Below are 18,630 nucleotides of genomic sequence, written 5' to 3' on the forward strand. Positions count from 1 at the left end.
ATGTATGTATAGAAATATTTCATGTTTCACTCAATCAACAAACCAACATATGTCCAGTTCATGTCTACCATGTTCTTGATCTACTATAAAACGTAGCCCAGGCGTTAGAAAGATAGCCATCTTTCCAGTGAAGACCACTACACTGGTTAAGGGCTCTACAGTTAAGAGCACTGGCTGCTCTTGCAGAAGACCTAGGTTCAGTTCTCAGTACCCACATGGCAGCTCACAACCATCTGTAACTTCATCTCCATGGGACCCAACACCCTCTCTGACCTCTGGGAGCACCAGTCACACACATTCATGCAGGCAAAACATTAATACTCATAAAGTAAAATATAAGTCAATGTTAAAAAGAAAAAATTAGCCCCAAAAATGGGCCACGAAGGACATTTCAGTTCCTGGAAGTCCTTGTCACTGCAACATGTACGGATATGTGCTGTCACTCTTAGGAGGCAGAGGCAGGGGGATCCCTGTGAGTTTGAGGCCAGCCTGGTCTACAGAGTGAGTTCTAGGACAGCCAGGGCTACACAGAGAAACCCTGTCTCAAAATAATACTCAACAACTACAACAAAGGAAGTTTCCTGAGATTATGGTCCTTATGTATCAGAACTAAAGGAAAACCCTACTTAAGAACCACTACTTACCCAGTTTGTCAGACTGCTTGCCCAAGTGTTCATCAGTTTCTGATTTTTCTTCAGTCGGAAAGTAACTATAAGATAAAATAGTAAACTGCTGTGCACATACCCACACACAGACACACAAACCTTTAAAAACACAAGCCTTTAGAAATCCAAGAGAATTTTGTATTTCCTTAGAATAACTTACCCTGTCTTGGAAGAGCTGTCCTTAAACAGAAGTAAGGTGGAATCTGAGGAGAGGGGCTTGGGAACAGAGAGGTCAACACACTTGCCAATTTCACTACTGCCATCTGTATTTTCTTTGTCTGTCTCCTTTTCATCTTTGGTTTCTGTATCTTCATTACCAAGAAGAAATTCTGTAGTCTATGCCATTCAAGAAAAAAAAAAACAATAATAATACAACTCAAAAAACATAAAAAACAAATCCATTCTTAGCCTGAAATAGGAATTTTTTTGTTACAGGTCACATCTCAAGTCCAAAAAGGTGAACTTGAGACAAATTCAGTCTCGGTGTCGTCAGCAATATCACCCTGACAAACTGTTCAGTCTCGGTGTTGTCAGCAGTGTCACCCCTGAGAAACTGTCCAGTCTCGGTGTCGTCAGCAATGTCACCCTGACAAACTGTTCAGTCTCGGTGTCGTCAGCAATGTCACTCTGACAAACTGTCCAGTCTCGGTGTCGTCAGCAGTGTCACCCCTGAGAAACTGTTCAGTCTCGGTGTCGTCAGCAATGTCACCCTGACAAACTGTCCAGTCTCGGTGTCGTCAGCAGTGTCACCCCTGAGAAATCGTTCAGTCTCGGTGTTGTCAGCAATGTCACCCTGACAAACTGTCCAGTCTCGGTGTCGTCAGTAGTGCCACCCCTGAGAAACCGTTCAGTCTCGGTGTTGTCAGCAATGTCACTCCTGACAAACTTTTCACAGTTGTTTTTATTTTTTGATTCTGGGGGGCAGGTACCTTGGTTTTTTCTTAACAGGATCTCACTATGTGGGTCTGACTCCCTGACTAGTCTGAACTCACTCTGTAGATCAGCACAGCCTGTAACTCACAGAGATCCTCCTGCCTCTGCCTTCTGAGTGCTGGGATTAAAGGCGTGTGTCATCATGCCTGGCTGAGCTCTTCACCCTCCCAAAACAGCTACAGAATTACGAAGGAAGACTGGATAAGCATCTTTCTAAAGCAGTAAGGGATTTATCAGTCTAGAGGAAGGGTGGCAGCTGATCACATTCAACCAGACTGTGAGGGACTGTCCAGCTCAACCAGACGTGCTGTCCAGTCCAGCCACCGCTTTCTCGTTCTTTACTCAGGGTTAAATACTAGCCATGCCTTTCAATAGATAGGAGAGTTCTTTCTATAAATAACAGCCGTATAACCAATCAGTGCCTCCCCTGGTTCAGAAAAGCTACTATGGAACAGGGCCAGAGTCTCGTCTATAAATGCCCTCTTTAACAAGGAATGAGATTAATTTAGGAGGACCTCTTGCCTGAGAACTTATTCCAGACCTTAACCTAAATAAAAACAATTTCTTTTCAATATCAATCAAAGAGAAATATAAAAGTCCTTATTAATAAGTTACTTTTCAATATTAGTACTATGTTAAAATACATAGGTAGAATACAGATAGAAACAAAACACACACACAGCTGAGAACTGCAGTACTCAAGATTGCCAACAGAACTGTATGCGGTGAGCTTTGAGCACATATGAGATAGAATTCCTTCCTTCCTTCCTTCCTTCCTTCCTTCCTTCCTTCCTTCCTTCCTTCCTTCCTTCCTTCCTTTCTTTCTTCCAAGACAGGGTTTCTCTATGTAGTCCTGGCTGTTCTGAAACTTGCTTTGTAGACCAGGCTAGTCTCAAACTCAGAGATTCTTCTGCTTCTGCCTCCTAAGTGCCAGTATTAAAGGTGTATGCCACCATCGCCTGGCTTAGATAGTCATTTCCATCCATACTTCAGGCACACATGTGACACACACACATACAGGCAAAATATGTATACACAATAAAAAAAAATAACCTTTTTTGGGACTAGAGAGATGGCTCAGCACTTAAGAGCACCTTTTGCCTTCCAGAGAATTGTTTCGGTTCCCAGCACCAGCTAAAACCACTTGGAACTATAGTCCTAGAGGACCTAATATCCTACTCCAGCCTCCACAGGCACTGCAGGTAAAACATCCATATTCATAATAAATAAATCTTCTCTTATTCATTATGACCAAGTAACAAAATTACATAATTGCCCCAAACCTCCTGAGTGTCTTGATCCTCCTCTTCTACCTCCTCTTCTCCATCTTCTTCAGACTCATCTGTCATTTCTTCTTCTTCTTCTTCTTCCTCTTCAAATCCATCTTCATTATCTAACTGAAATAATGCTTGGCGCTTTTGCCGCTCCTCAAGCCTCCGGAGTTTCATTGCCTCCTGCAATTTAGCTTTTAGTACCTGCAGTTTTTCACCTGAACATAAAAAAAGTATTAGCATGCTTTAGATATGACTGACTACACAAAGCAATAAATAAACATGCAATTTATCTAACTCTATTTGTATTCTAGACACCCCAAAGGAAAACCAAAGACCTTACTACTCTAGGCTTTTACTCTAGGCTTTTTTGTTTGTTTGTTTGATTTTCAAGTCAGGGTCTGTATAGCCTTGGCTCTCCTGGAACTAGCTATGTAGACCAGGCTGGCCTTGAACTCACAAAGAACCACCTACCTCTGCTTCCCGAGTGCTGGGATTAAAGGCACGTGCCACCACCACCCTTTTACTTATTTTAACATGGGATAGTACAGAAGAGAATGCCTGCACCCAGATAATGATAAATAACTGTTTAAAGGATAATGGGGAGGGAATGAGGCTTCAGAAGTCTCCAGCTCAAAGGGACAGGGATGTAGTTCAGTAGAGAAACATTCGACTAACACGCAGGAGCTCTAGATTTGAGTCTCAGCGCTGGGAAAGTCTCTGGCTCAGAAGCCATGATAGAAAACAGTGACACACTTATTTATAGAAAGACCAGCAATTAAAAAGTAAGCCTGGTAAAAGGGATAATTCTCCTGCCCCAGCCTCCCAAATGCTGGGGTGTGCACTTGTGTGCACCACCATGCCTGGCTTCTCTATACAGTATTCTTTTCTACAGTATTTATTACTTTTTGTAAATAGCTAAGTACTATTTTTAAAACATAAAGCTATCGTGCCCCCACATCTCTCATGGTGCTACAGTCTCCAAGGAAAAAGGGTCTGCAACTCTTTGCCATGTGGCCTCCAATAATAAAGACAAATACCTGGCTTTGTGTGGCTTGCTTCATCCAGCTTCTCAGCTGCCAATGTCACGGGCACCACATCTGTCTTTAGCTCTTCCTTGCCGTCACTGCCTAAGTCCTTTACTATGATGTTCACGTTTACCGTCTGACGAGCCCTGGGAGTGGTTGCTGGATTAGCATGCCTCCAGAAACGCTGCTTCAGGGCTTCCAGTTCTAAACCCAAACAGGAACAGTTTGTCAGTGTGCCATGCTCATGTTCTTTGCTTGAGGATTCCAGGTAAGAATGATAAGCATCAAGGAAAATAACAGGGAAACCAAAACCCCCTTGCTACTAAGATCTGCATAAAATTCATACACTATAACCTATAACTGTTCTCGCTGCTTTAAAAACCAAACATTTTAAAGCAAATTTTTATTACACTTACCATAGTGTATGTATGAATGCATGCCACGGCACATGTGGAGGTCAGAACAGTTGTTAGAGTCAGTCTTTCTTTTCCTCTTGTGGGTTCCAGAGATCCAACTCAGGTCAGCAGGCTTGATGGCAAGAGCCGTTACTCTTTGCCCCCTGCAGCCTCTATTTCATTTTTGGTATCAAATTAGCCTTAATTTCAGCTATTAAAAAGCTTAATTTAGAGCCAGTTGTTGTGGTACATACCTTTAATTCCAGCACTCAGAATTAAAGAGGCAGGTGCATCTCTGAGTTCAAGGCCATCTTGGTCAACATACCAAGTTTCAGGCCAGCCAGGGCTACATAGTGAGCTGCCGTCTCAAAAAACATGAGCTTACTTTGGGGCTGGAGATGGCTCAGTGGTTAGGAGCACTGGCTGCTCTTGCAGAGGACCTGAGTTTGGTTCCCAGCACCCACACTGTGGCTAACAACTGCCTGTCGCTCCAGTTCCAGGGAATCCAATGCCTTCTGCACACACAGTGCACATTCATACATTCGGGCACATATGCATAAAATGAAACAAACAGTAACTTTTTTAAAAAGTGGCAAGATTAGTTTTAAAAATATAAAAAGAAAAAGCTTATTTTTTGGTGGATCTTATTAGTATTTTGTTTGTTTTTAGAGACAGGGTCTCATGTTGTTCATGCCTATCTTGAACTCCTGATCCTATTGTCTCTGGCATCTAAGTGTTGAGGTGGTGTGCACCATCACACCTGGCCAATGATGAATTTTTTAAAAACATGTCTTTAAATCCTATGTTAGTAGCAATATGGCTAGTGCCTACATGTGTTCTTTATTTTCTCTAGAAGAGACAAAATCTTTTATTGTGCCTTTAACAATTATTAGCAGTAAAAAACCCAACTCTAAAAGATGTTATGTCTACTTACAGACAAAAGAAGAATGAGAGAAACCCTAAGGCTGCTTCCTATTTATAGTGGCTCGGTAACGTTGGAAGCAACAGGTGGCACCAGCAGAAAGGGAACAGAAATAGGCAGATCATTATTGATGCTAATAAAATAAAACAGTTGGGTAGGAAGATTTCACTAAGGCCCTAAAATAACAGTGAGAAAGCACCTTCATTCATAACTAGAGAAAGTGACGACTCAAAGCTCTTTGTCTTGAAAGCAGGTGAAGCAAACACCCTCTTTGCCCTTCCATACATGGCTCAACTACCACATCTTCTCCTCCCCTCAGTCTTCTCCTAGTCTCTCTCATCTCTCGCCAGGTAGAAAACCTCTGCCCCAGCTCAAGTCTACACCAGTAGCTTTGGTCCACTGTTCTCATTTCCACTAAGTAAAGCTAGATACTATTCCCTAGGCCTTCATAAAGAATAGGAATAGTGTATTTTCTACATGATGAAATTTAAATCTATATTCATTTTTCTCACGAAAATTAACTCTATGAGATAAAGAAATTGAGATATTATCATTGTTTTCATTCTTGTTTGTACTTTTTGAAATTATTTAAAAATTTTAGTTTGTGTGTGTGTGTTTATGTGCAAGTGACTATAGTTGCCCCTGGAGGCCCAAGGGCATCAGATCCCCCAGAACTGGAGTTCCAGATGGTTATAAGCTGCCAGACATGGGTGCCGGGACTGAACTTGGATCCTCTGCAAAAGCAGCACATTCTCTTAACCACAGAGCCACCTCTTTAACCTCCTTTTCTGTTTCTCAGGTTTTTGAAACAGGGTCTTGGCTAGGCAGCCTTGGCTGGTCTGGTACTTGCTACGTAGCCCACGATGGTCTTGAACTTTCAATAATTCTCCTGCGTTGGCCTTTTAAGTGCTAGGATTACAGGGACATGGTATCATGCCCAGCTCCCAAATATTAATCTTAAGCCCTTTCAAGGCATCAACTATACAAGTGATCAGCTTGAACCCTTTAAAATGAATAATTGATCGAGTCATTTTTTCCTGCTTGAAAAAATAAAACTTTTCAACCAGGCAGGCCTCAAACTAACAGAGATCCGCCTGCCTCTGCCTCCCAAGTGCTGGGATTAAAGGTGTGGCTCCAAAGCTACAGAGAAACCCTGCCTCAAAAAAAAATAAAATAAATAAATAAATAAATAAAGCTTTTCAATGGTCCTTGATTAGAAAGGCTCAATGGTAGCTCTGCCATGCCACAGGAGCTAAGCAATCGCCAATCTCCTACAACCATCACAACACAGCCAGCACTCCCTGACATCTATTACCTGTGTCTTTTGCAGTTGTCTCTACCAAAACGCTGTCTTCTCCCTCCCTGCCTTGGTATCTGCTCCTCAGTTTTCAGTACGCTGATGGGTTTTTTGTTTTATTTCTTCTTTCAGAAACGTGTCTGAATTTCTAACCCAAGTAAATGCCATTTGCTCTAGGGTTCCTATGCATCTTCTCTAGTGGCATATACTGACCACTTTACTTACCACCCAGTAAGGTAACAGCCTGTCTGCCTATAGTCTATCTCTATTAAATTTTCATTTTCTCGAAAAGAGGGATTGTGTCTTACTTGTACACATACTACCCAACAAAATGCTAAGTCAAAGTTTATTGCGCGAATGCCGATACAAACTTCATGTCCAGAGTAGCATGAAAGACTGGTCTGGGAACAGCTTTCATACCAAGTATATTTAAAGGACAAATAAACTTTTTTTGAGTCAGGGTCTCACTGTGTAGTTCTGACTGTCCTGGAACTCTTTAAGTAGAACAAGCTACTGATCTCGAGCTCAGAGATAAGCCTGCCTCTGTCTCCCAAATGTTGGGACTAAAGGCATGTGCTATCATACCCAGCCGGACAAAAGGCTAAATTAAAAGAAAGTGTCCACCATGCGGCAGGTATTATGCTAGGTTCTGCACAACCTAAATGTTATGCTGGAAAAATTACACAACTCCTGAGCTTGTTTCTTCATTTTGCAAAATAATCTCCAGGGCTACAAGAATTAAGGAAGATAATAAAAAATATATCAGTATTTAATATAATAGAACTCAAAAGAGGTCTTACTCCTATATCTGAGCCCAGGACTACTTAGATAGTGCCTAGTGTCGTTTAGCATGTTCCTCGGTGCGGTGGGCAGCAGCTCCTTCTTGTCCTTTGCTGATGACTCTGTGCAGTTGTTTCATACCACCCCAGCTGGATCTCTAGTTCCAATCAAAGCTCATCTTCTCCCGATATGTACATGCAGATCTTTTTCTATCATTTCCAAAATGTCCTTCTCAGGCACACTTACAGTATACACCTGTAACTCTAACACTTGAGAAGCAGAGGTAGAGGAATGCTGCCAAGTCTGAGGCCAGCTTGATTTACACTGTGAGTTCTAGAATAGCCAAGGTTACACAGTGAGACCCTGACTCAAATCAACACACACACACACACACACACACACACACACACACACACTCCCAGAGTACTCTTCTCTCTCCTTTACAAAGCCCATCTACCCAACAAAGTCACCAGAAATATTTTACAACGGACACAGTGGTTTACATAGCACCTGCCAATGATAAGCTGCTAACTGAAACAGTCTTGTGTGTATGTGTGTGTGTGTGTGTGTGTGTGTGTGTTTTCGAGACAAGGTTTCTCTGTGTAGCTTTGGAGCCTGTCCTGGAACTTGCTCTGTAGACCAGGCTGGCCTTGAACTCACAAAGATCCTCCTGCCTCTGCCTCCTAAGTGCTGGGATTAAAGGTGTGTGCTACCACTGCCCGGCTGAAAGTCCCAATGTAAATAATTTTAGTTATCACTATTTGAATGCTTCTTTACTCTACTCATTTGAATACATTATTTTGACACACCTTAGTATTGTATCACTCAGGAGCCATACAGTATAGTATGTCTTTCTTTTCTTTCTTTCAAAGATGGGTTAGAGAAAAGCCAGGCTTGAGTGCTGGCACATACTGAATCCCAACACTTGTGTGGCAGAGGCAGGAGGACTGGGAATTCAGGGCTAGCCTGAACTACACAGAGAGATTCTGATTCAACAATAACTAAATATTCCAAACTCAGTTCAACAACTTGGAATATACTCTAAGGATAGGGAGTGACTCACCTAACATGCATGAAGTCCTAAATTCAATCCCTAGCATCCATGAGCTAGGCATGGCAGTATGCGTCTATAATCCCAACACTCAGTCAAGGTCACCCATGACTACACAGTGAGTTTGAGACTAGCCAGAGAAACACAAGACACAAGAATGTCAAGAGTCCTGGAGCTGCAGTTATAAGTAGGTATGAACCATCCAATGTAGGTGCTGGGAACCAAACTCTCTCTGGTCCTCTGGTAGAGCAACAAGTGCTCTTAACAAAGGCCTACAGTGAAACGACCGTTTACCTGGGTGTATGATAGAGTGCCTTGCTTGTAAAACAGGATGCCTATGAAGTTACAGGTGACCTTGTTCTGTCAGCTCAGAAAGGGGTAAGGCATCTTATAAATGTAGCAAATAGTTTAGTATCTGTTGAGTATGGGGTTTGGGGAAGAAATTCAGTTTTGCAGACAATTTAAGTGGACCAAAATGTTTCTCTCTGGCTGTGAAAAATGGAACACTTTTATGAATGATTTAATAAGATCTGACTCAGGGTCAGAGAAAAATTTAGATGTTCAAATCATAAACAAATTCCTAAATGCCATAACCCAACAGCAATCTGCCTATTCTAAATGTTAATTATCACAAGGCTTCTATCTGAAAAAAGCCTTAAAGATCACCCTGACATTCTGTCGACTCATCTGAATGAGATTCTAGTGCGATCCCTGGCTTCTCCTATGTTCACCATCTTCCACACTAGCACAAGTTGCCAGTGTGAACCACAGAGCCTCCCCAGTTTCAAGGGTTACCTCTGTTCGTTTCAGGTTCGTCAAGTATCACAAAGGAATCTTCATCAGCACCCAGTCGAGGCCGAATGGAGACATCCACTCCCAGTTGTCGAAGTCGGTCCACGGTAAATCTTCTCACCTTCTCGGGGGCTGCGACCGCTGACAATTTAGTCTTCTGCTCTGGCTCTTCCTCTTTTGAATCTGTTTCTTCTGTCTTTTCCAGTTTTTCTCCCTCCAGGGCATGAGGGTCAGATGCTGTGAGTTCTCCAACCTCATTGGCCTTGTTCCTGGAGACGGGGGACTCCTGCTGTGACACTGATCTGTCCCCAGGAGAAGGTCTGTCATCACTGTGCTTCTCAGGTTCCTCAATTTCCAGTTCTCCGTGTCTTACCGGCTCCTCTGACCGAGCTTCATCTAACCCAGTAGTGATCCCAGTTTCTTCCGAGACCTCAGGGAGGACATTAGTACCCGTTGCGATTTCTGTACCTGGTGTCCGCTCAGTGCCTTTGCTGGGGTCATCAGCGTTCATCTCAGCTGCATCTGCTGTGGTTACGGTTTCCTTGTGATGGCTTGACTGATACTTACACGACCTAGTAAAGGGGAAATGAGCTGGAATTGAAAATTCTCAAAACTCTCACTGTGAAACACTCTCATTCCTCAACACAGAAGGAATCCTTTAAATCAGTTTTAAGGGACTATGGAGTCTGAACTTTTATACCAAATGCTACAAAACTGAATATTCACTAAGACAATAATCACAAGAAAAGCAGGTTCTTACTTCAGCAGGGCCATGGCATTTCCCTGGCAAGTGGGCCGAGGTTTACGTTTGAAGAAATCGTGAATGGTTTTATTCTCAGGCATATGATATGGAAGATTAAGTGCAGATTCTAAAAAATTGGAACAAGACAAGGAAATACTCATGTATATTTTGAAATGCCACTTCATACTCAGTTAATCAAATAGTGTAACACAAAGTCATCATGAGAAACAGAAAGCAATCCTGCTTTACCAAGGGCAAGGGCAAACACAGATAAGCTCCTTGGAGACCCCTGGCTTTTGTGCTTGTTTTGTTACAGGGTCATGCTGTGTAGCATGGGCTAGCCTGAAACCTGCTGTAGAGTCCATGTTGATCTCAAACTTCCAATCTTCCCAGCTTCAAACACCATAAGGGCCTTGAACCATAAGACAGGCAAAAATCAACAAGAATGACTTTAACAAACACATATTCTTGGATTCCACTTCAAACGTATTGAATCAGAATCATTGTGGAGCCTAAAATTTTATAGATTTCAAAACTTCCTACAGGGCCCCTGATGTAGTCAGTCCATAGACAACATTTAAAAGCTTCCCCTCTAGGGGCTAGAGCACTAACGCTCTCACAGAGGATCCGAGTTCAGTTCCCAGAACCTATGTCGGGCCAGCAGTTCACAACTGTCTATAACTGAGCTCCAGGGGCTCTGACTTCCCCAGGCCTCTGTGGGCAATTACACTCACATGAATACAACCCCCCACATATATACATATTTATACAAACAGCTTAAAATTTAAAAATATATATATATTAAAAACAAAGTTTCCCCTTAACTCTACCACAGTTCTGCAAATTTTCTTGTTTATATTAATGGTCCATGGACATTGAGAACAATGGACATTTATCAAGCTTTAAATTTCAAATCACAATGTGAATTCACATTAGGAGTATCAGCAAACCAACTCCCCTACAGCCACGTTGAGCTGACAAAAACAAACAAACCACAAAACCATGGTTCACCTCAAAGTTTACTGTACTGGTTTGTATTACCTCTGACAAGACGCTGGGTCTCACTGTGTAGCTTTTTTAATGCTTCCTTACTTAACTTCGCTGCCTTTCTTTCCTTTAAAAAACAAAACAAAAGGTGAAACTACATTAATGTTGTTTTCTTGAAAGATATTTATCCCTGAAGAGCTTTTCTCTCCAAGAAAACAAGAAGAGAAGGAAGAACAGGCACTAATAAACTCAGTACAAGAATAAAATGAATTTATTAGCAAATCTCACAAAACAAATTTAACCTAATGATATTTCTGCTCCTTCCATGTACAAAAAATCTTGGAGGACGGAGAGATGACTCAGTGGTTAGGAGCACTTGCTGCTCTTGCAGAGGACCCATGTAGCAGCTTCAGGTCCAGGGGATCCGATACTCACTTATGGGCACCAGGTACTGCATGCACGTGGTACATACATACACATAAAAAATAAGTAAATCCTTTTTTAAAAAAAGAAGTAAATAAAAAAAGAAAGATCTTGGAAATCAAATAAGATGAAGATTTATCTATGAGAAATGCACACTCTCCTGTGGAAGAGATCAATATAATTACTGGGTAGGGCTGTCTTACCTTCCTCCCATTGCCTTTAGATAATTCATTTTCCTCTTCTAATGAAAACGTCTCACTCTCCAGAGATGGTTCCTTTTTCTAGAAGATTGCAAATTGATTAAAGACAAAAACTAAACTCAGATAAAATGATATTTTTCTCTTGTTGGTGAGAGGCATTGAACTAGGCAAGTGTTCTTCCACTGAGATACATCCCCAGTCCTCAAATTTTGTTTTGAGACAGGGTCTCATTAAATTTCCCAGGCTGGCCTGGAACTTGCAATTCTCCTGCCTCCCAAGTAGCTGGGATAACACAACCACCAGGTTGGTGAAAGGATGTTTCTTACTACTTTACTCTTAAGTTAATAATTACCAGTTAGAAACTTTTCCTACTGTGCTTAGAAAAAAGTTAGATACAAATGGAATCAGAATCTTAAATTTTTTATTTACTTATTTCCTAAGAAGGGAAATGATATCTAGGGAACTGAAAAAACAATGCCTCTTTTATGGGGACTGGAAATGTTAACCCAGCAGTTAAGAGCACTTATTCAGTTCCTAACACTTGTGTCATAGCCCACAGAGCAACTCCCAGTACCCACAGGGCAGCTCACAACCACCTGTGACTCATGCTCTAGGGGATCCAATGACCTCTTCTGGCTTCCATGGGCATTGTATGCATGTGGTACATAGACACATACATAAAAACAAATCTTTTAGAAATGAAGTTAAAAAATGAAAATTGCAACAGTAAATCAAAACACAAAGCAAAGGTTTGAAGAGGCAGGCTAGGTTGGGATGGCTCTTCACTTGCCTTATGATTTTTCATTTTGCTCTTCACGGCTGCCCTTATTGACTCTAATGACTCCTCATCTTCCACTGGAGAGTCGTTTTCTTCTTCCAAACCTGTTTCAAAAAGATCACTATCTTCAAGAAGACAGCCACTGTCATTAAGCGGTTGGTCTGCATCAGGTTCCTGGACAATAAAGAAAAGGCACAACCCAGTCATTTTAAAGTCTAGCATTTCACATCATGTGGCAATTTGAAACAGACAACAAAGCCCACGGTTCATCAACAGACAAAATAGCGCACCTAGAACATTCTTAATGAGTCCTAACCTACAATTAGCCTTTGAAATCCAAGCTGTGATTTTTGTTTTTCAAGACAGGGTTTCTCTGTGTAACAGCTCTGGCTGCCCTGGAACTCCCTCTGTAGACCAGGCTGGCCTCGAACTCACAGAGATCTGCCTGCCTCTGCTTGCAGAGTGCTGGAATTAAAGGTGTGCACTGCCTCCTGCTAACAAATGAACTTTTTGATTGATTATGTGTTTTTCAAAAATCCTCCCTTTGAAGTCAGTTTCACCAGAGGAGCAGTAACAAAGAATTACTACCAGAACACACCAAGAAATCAGAAACCCATCTATTTGGAAGTATCCTAGATGTATCCATAATGGCAAAGAAGATCAATAATTATCAATTACAAAACCATTCCACCATATGCAAAGCAGTCCATTTAAAACTACAATTTGTGTATGGAAACAGTATCAGGAACTAAAACCTACATTTTAAAACATTAATCTACCTTAAAAAATAAAACCTAATTATTCTTTAGAATGTACTTCAACAAACACCAACATGAAATAGTCATACATACTTAAGGGTATATTGTTCACACTTAAAAAATAAAATTCTGCCGGGTAGTGGTGGCGCTTGTCTTTAATCCCAACACTTGGGAGGGAAGGAGAAGTCTCTGTGAGTACGAGACCAGCCTGGTTTACAGAGTGAGTTCCAGGAGAGCCAGGGCTGTTTCACAGAGAAACCCTGTCTCAAATATGAAAAAAAAAAAAAAAAATGAAAGGAATTCTGTCATTTGCAACAATGTTGATGGGTCTCAGAGGACTGAGGTAGTTTGAATGTAATTGACCACCATAACCTCATAGGGAGTGGCACTACTAGAAGGTGTGGCTTTGTTGGGGTGTATATGACCTTGTTGGAGGAAGTGTGTCTCTGTGGGTGTGGACTTTGAAGTTTCCCCAGTGTCACAGTCGACTTCCTGTTGCCTACAAGATGTAGCACTCCCAGCTCCCTCTCCAGTACCATGTCTGCCTGCATGCTGCCATGCTCCCCACCATGACAATGGACAGAACCTCTGAGCTGTAAGCGAGTCACCTCAATTAAAAGTTTTTTTCTATAAGAGTTGTCGTGGTCATGGTGTCTCTTCACAGCAATAGAATTCCCAACTAAGACAAGGACACTATGTCAAACTAGAAAGAGAAACAGCACATGTTCCCACTTATATGGAAATTAAGAAGTTGATTTTGGGCTAGAAGACAGTTCAGCAGTTAAGAGCACTTGCTGCTGTTAAAGAGGACCCAGATTCAGTTCCCAACACCCTTTTCTGGTGGCGTCCAGCTGACTTTAACTCCAGTTCTAGAGGATCTGACACCTCTGACCTCTACAGGCACCTGCACCATACACATGGTGTACATGAACTTACACAAGCACAAACACATACACATTGAAAGAAAAAAAGTGAAAGAATTAGAATAGCGGGGCCTTGGATGGATGGATTATAGAGATAACAGTGAGTGGGTATAGGAGTGTGGATGAATAAGAATAATTCTTTCTTTCGTTAATAATTTGTTTATTTTATGTGCATGGTGTTTTGCTTGCATGTATGTGTATGAGGGTGTCATTTCCCCTAGAACTGGAGTTATAGACAGTTATGAGCAGCCATGTGGGTGCTGGGAATTGACAGGGTCCTCTGGAAGAGCAGTCAGGGCTCTTAACTGCTGAGCCATCTCTTCAGCCCTCAAGAATAACTCTTAAGATCCTACAACACAGTAAGGTAACTATTGGTTGACAACTATTAACTCAATATAATCATAATCATAACCAGTGGACAGAATTTTTAATGTGCCCAACATAAAGAAAGGCCAACAGATGGAGGTGATGGGTTTGCCAGTTGTTCTGATCTGATCCTTACATGCTACACACATGCACTGAAATATCATAGAACCCCTAAGTATAGGCAATTACATGTCAAGTAAAAATATATTTTAGAAGAACCTTGAATAAAGACTGCATTATAAAGTTCAGGAAAATGATTGCTGGGCTTGGTGGTACACACCTTTAATCCCAGTACTCAGGAGGCAGAGGCAAGCGGATCTCTGTGAGCCAAAGTCTAGCCTGGTCTACAGAGTGAGTTCCAGGATAGCCAGGGCTACATGGTGAGACCATCTCAAAAATAATAACAGCGAAAAGGATTACACAGTTCGGAAAATCATAACATACCTCATGTTTTGTTTCCTTCTTTTTCAGCCGCCGAATTTTTTCCACCATTCTCTCCTCTTTCTCGAGTCTTCTCTTGGATTTCAGTTTTGCTTTTCCTTCAGCTCCTTCTCTGAAGAGGTTTTTGGCTAGCTTTCTGTCAGGGGTGAGATCCATGGGGCGTCCAGACTGCTGGCTCCGCTCTGAGGAAGGCGTCTCTTGAGTTCCAGGGCTCTCCTGACACACAGTTCCCTCCACGTTACTCTCATCGCTGTCGGCCAGAGTCTTAGAGATGCTTTTGTGCTTTCTGCTCTCCCTCCAGTGCACGTTCTCTTTATTCTCCTCCGCGCTGCCATAGGTGGGCATCTCTGGAGCGACATCTCTGTCCTCAGCCTCCGAATCGCTGTCCTGCAGCACTTTCCTGCCCTTCGGTTTCTTACTCACAAATATCTCTTCATCAGAATCTGGAGGAAAAAAAAAATTTTTTTTTTTTTTTTAAAAAGAAGATACCCAATCATTTGGGCTTCTTCCTAGCTACTTAAAATTATATTCAATTATACATGTGATATGTCACCTTGTGGAATTACACAACTACCATTAAGAACTGGCTGTAGCAACGCATATCTAAAAATACACTACAAGTTTTTTCCTGTGCCAAAACCTCCCTTGCTAAAAATGTAATTATATGTACTTATAATGTGTGAAGCTGTTCTAATCATCCTGGCAGGTGTTAGAAATCCTTTTCTATAGCGAATGCAATTTAACCAGGCAATGTAGTAATTATTAGACATTTTATCTATTCAGTTATATAACAGTAATGGATATTCCTTAAAAATCTATGTAAGCACTGTTATTTTCTATCTGTAAAAAAGAAAATAAATAATAAAGTTGGGGCACTAACAATATAATAAGTCAATAAAATAATGTAATTAACTGTAACTGCTTACAACCCAGGACCCCACACTCTATTCCTAAGATTAATAGTAGGTATTTACAAACCTCTTTCACTCAGGGGCTCGAGTGTTTCAAAGCTGCCCTGTCCACTGTCTACAGGACTGTCTGCTCCTTCTTGTGAAGCAAATTTTAGATCATTGACTTCCAGGTTAACCTAGAAAATGAGAATAAACTTTGCATTAACAAGGAGACAGAGTACAGAGTATGTATGGATCCATAAAGTGTGGGGTCATCCTGCTGCAACTGGAAAGAACTCACACAATGGTTTGATGAAGAGATGACATTTAGAATCACTGGCCAGAACAATAAACAAGCAAAAACAGACATTAATTGCTACAGAATTCTAAGTAAAAAACCCCTTTACTTTTAATTATTAAGCACATTAATTGCACCAATCAGATTCATTGTGTTGTTTGCTTTTTTAAATTGAAAAGACTAATTTATGTATACGGATGTTTTCATCTGCATGCAGTGCCTGTGGGAACCAAAAGGGGGCGTGAGAGCCCCTAGAACTGTAGTTACAGACTGCCCTCATGTGGATGCTGGGGACTGAACCAGGCTTCTCCACAAGAACAGCAAGGGCTCTTAACCATTGAGTCATCTCTCCAGACTCTTTTAAATTAAAAAAAAAAAACCCTTAGTTTATGTGTATGAGTATTTCTCCCGCATGCATGTAAGGGCACTGTATGCAAGCTTGGTACCATGAAGGTCAGAAAAGGGCACTGGATCCCGCCGAATTGGACTTAGGGATGGTTGTGAGTCACCATGTGGGAGACAGAAACAAACACAGATCCTCTGGAAGAGTAGCAAGTGCTCTTATGTAATCTTTCCAGCCCCCTTTTTAATTTTTTTAAAAATTACATCATTTATTTTGTGTCTGCATGGGCATGTTTGGAGATGGGGTATGGAAGTCAGAGGACAACCTGCAGAAGTCTATTCTCTCCTACTAGGTGGGTCCTAGGGATGGAGTCAAGTTATCAGGCTTGGCAACAAGTGTCTTTACTCATGAGCCACCTCTCAGGCCCCACTGTCACACACACACACACACACACACACACACACACACACACACACACATCTTGCAGTAATTGTGTTCATCTGCCATTCTAACTTTGCCTCCCCATCTTCCTGGTACTCCTCTCTGTCCCTAGTAATCCTTTCACCTACTTTCAGGCTTTTCTTTTTTCCTTTTCTTTTAAAATAAGAGTCAGTAAAAGCACGGCTTATGAGGTCACCCACCTGATTTTGTAAATAATTTTATTAAAACCAAGGGTTTTTTGCTTTTTTTTTTTTTTTTTATTTAGGTGAGGTGAGAAGGCAGGTCGGTGCAGGATGAGAGCTCATCTTGATTTAAGTCTGATATTTTTGCTCAGTATCTAATCATGGAAACTTTATGTTAAAATATGGCTTTCGCTTGGTGATTAAGTTTTCTGGTACCCCATCTGTTTCCCAGGCAACTGTCTCGTCCTAGTCCTGGCTCCAAAAGAGAACACAGATCCCGAAACAGTTTCCTACGGCCAAACTCCACCAGGGAGCCGTCAGCTACGAGCGGGACGCCGCGCGGGAAGCACTATTGGCGAACGGAGTGGGCCAACGCGCGAGACCCTCACAGATCTCTTCCAGAACCAGTTCCAACTTCGTACTCCCCTCGCCCAGTGTTTACAGCGAATCCCGCCCCACATCCCGCAGGCAAGGCTGGCCAAGGCCTCCTTATTGCCGGGGATGCTGTAAAACAGGAGCTTGCGCGGCAGGAAACGCGCCAAAGAGCAGGGCGGGCTGCCGTGACAAGCCGAGAACCCGGCTGGACCGACAGCGGCTCGGGCAGCCGAACCAGGAACCTCAAGGTCCGAGCGCGGGAAGCCGCCAGGAGGAGACCCGTGCGAGGCCCAGGCCACGACCCCCTTCCCCATCCCAGGGGTCTCGGAGCAGTGCACGCCGGGAATTGTAGTCCTTCGGGCTCAGCTCTCGGGCCCCGCTGGGTCCCCTGTCACACCTGGTCCTCAGCGAGCGGCCTTCACAGCCCCGGCCGGAGCCTAAACTCACCTCAGAATCCACTTCGCTGGTCATGATTCCGGCCTCTGTACCGCGCGGCTCCGGGAGAACCGGTCCTCAGTAACTTCAACTTGCCGGCGGCAGCTCCCGCCGTCTCCAGCCCGGCAGCAGAGTTCGAGCTTTCGCGCCTAGACGCACTACAGCACCCACCCTCGGGGGTTTGCACCAATCCGAGGGAGGGTTTCCTTCCGAAGCCCCACCCCCTACAGTCCTGCCAATCAGGAAGCGCCTCCAGCCGGCCCTGCAAATGTAATTTGGGTTGATTTGGCGGGTCGCGGCTGCTGTTGTCAACCAGATCTAGAACTGACTTTGGGGTGGCTGGGGGTGCCCGGTGGCAAGAGGTTCGGCGCTATGGCTTGGAAAGAAGGTAGACTGCGAATAATGTCTTTGGACTTTTGATCTTTGTTTTACTTTCATGCGTCGTACCAAGAGCAATTTGAGAAGTGAAACTTCCAGGCAGGAAGTGAACTAGGGAGAAGTCCTTCCCTAGATATCCCCGGGGTGTCCCACACCTGATTTTTTGATAAAGGAGCCTGAGATCCCATTGGAGGCTTTCTCCATCAGTTCATCCCTGCAACAATCCTAACCTATAGAGTTGTGTTCTTGCCTCTGTTGTTCGAGTCTTTGTCCTTTCTTTGCCCTGCTCTACGGGCAGTTAAGACTGACCTTTCTGGACTGCATAGTCCCAGCTGTCCTACCTTTTGGGTTCTGTATGGTCAGGCTAGTGGTAAAACTACTTACAAGGCTTTTGTAAAGAGACCAGCTGGCACAGGAAAATAAAAAGCTGAGAGTTTATTACCGCCCCCCCCCCGCACCCCCCACTGGTATGGCAACCAACTCGGCCCAGTTTGCTGAGGACTTTTCCAACTTTAGCACAGGAAAGCCTCACATCC

At 42.8% G+C, this 18,630-nt stretch overlaps 1 protein-coding gene across 1 annotated transcript in view; it reads right to left on the reverse strand.

The window, feature by feature from the left end:
* Clspn (claspin) overlaps positions 1–17,884 on the reverse strand; it is a 33,811-nt gene extending 15,927 nt beyond the window's left edge. Inside the window, exons 1-12 of the mRNA XM_048434404.3 lie at positions 17,729–17,884; positions 15,731–15,839; positions 14,756–15,195; positions 12,277–12,438; positions 11,490–11,567; positions 10,918–10,990; positions 9,895–10,003; positions 9,138–9,706; positions 3,910–4,101; positions 2,882–3,087; positions 826–1,001; positions 645–709 (exon numbers count right to left, since the gene is read on the reverse strand). Of these exons, the coding sequence (XP_048290361.3) occupies positions 645–709; positions 826–1,001; positions 2,882–3,087; positions 3,910–4,101; positions 9,138–9,706; positions 9,895–10,003; positions 10,918–10,990; positions 11,490–11,567; positions 12,277–12,438; positions 14,756–15,195; positions 15,731–15,839; positions 17,729–17,752 (2,203 nt within the window). The 5' untranslated portion in view covers positions 17,753–17,884. The remainder of the gene's footprint in view (positions 1–644; positions 710–825; positions 1,002–2,881; positions 3,088–3,909; positions 4,102–9,137; positions 9,707–9,894; positions 10,004–10,917; positions 10,991–11,489; positions 11,568–12,276; positions 12,439–14,755; positions 15,196–15,730; positions 15,840–17,728) is intronic.
* Positions 17,885–18,630: the final 746 nt, after the last annotated feature.

Source organism: Myodes glareolus, chromosome 3, assembly GCF_982192425.1.
Source record: "Myodes glareolus chromosome 3, mMyoGla1.1, whole genome shotgun sequence".
NCBI classification, from domain to species: domain Eukaryota; kingdom Metazoa; phylum Chordata; class Mammalia; order Rodentia; family Cricetidae; genus Myodes; species Myodes glareolus.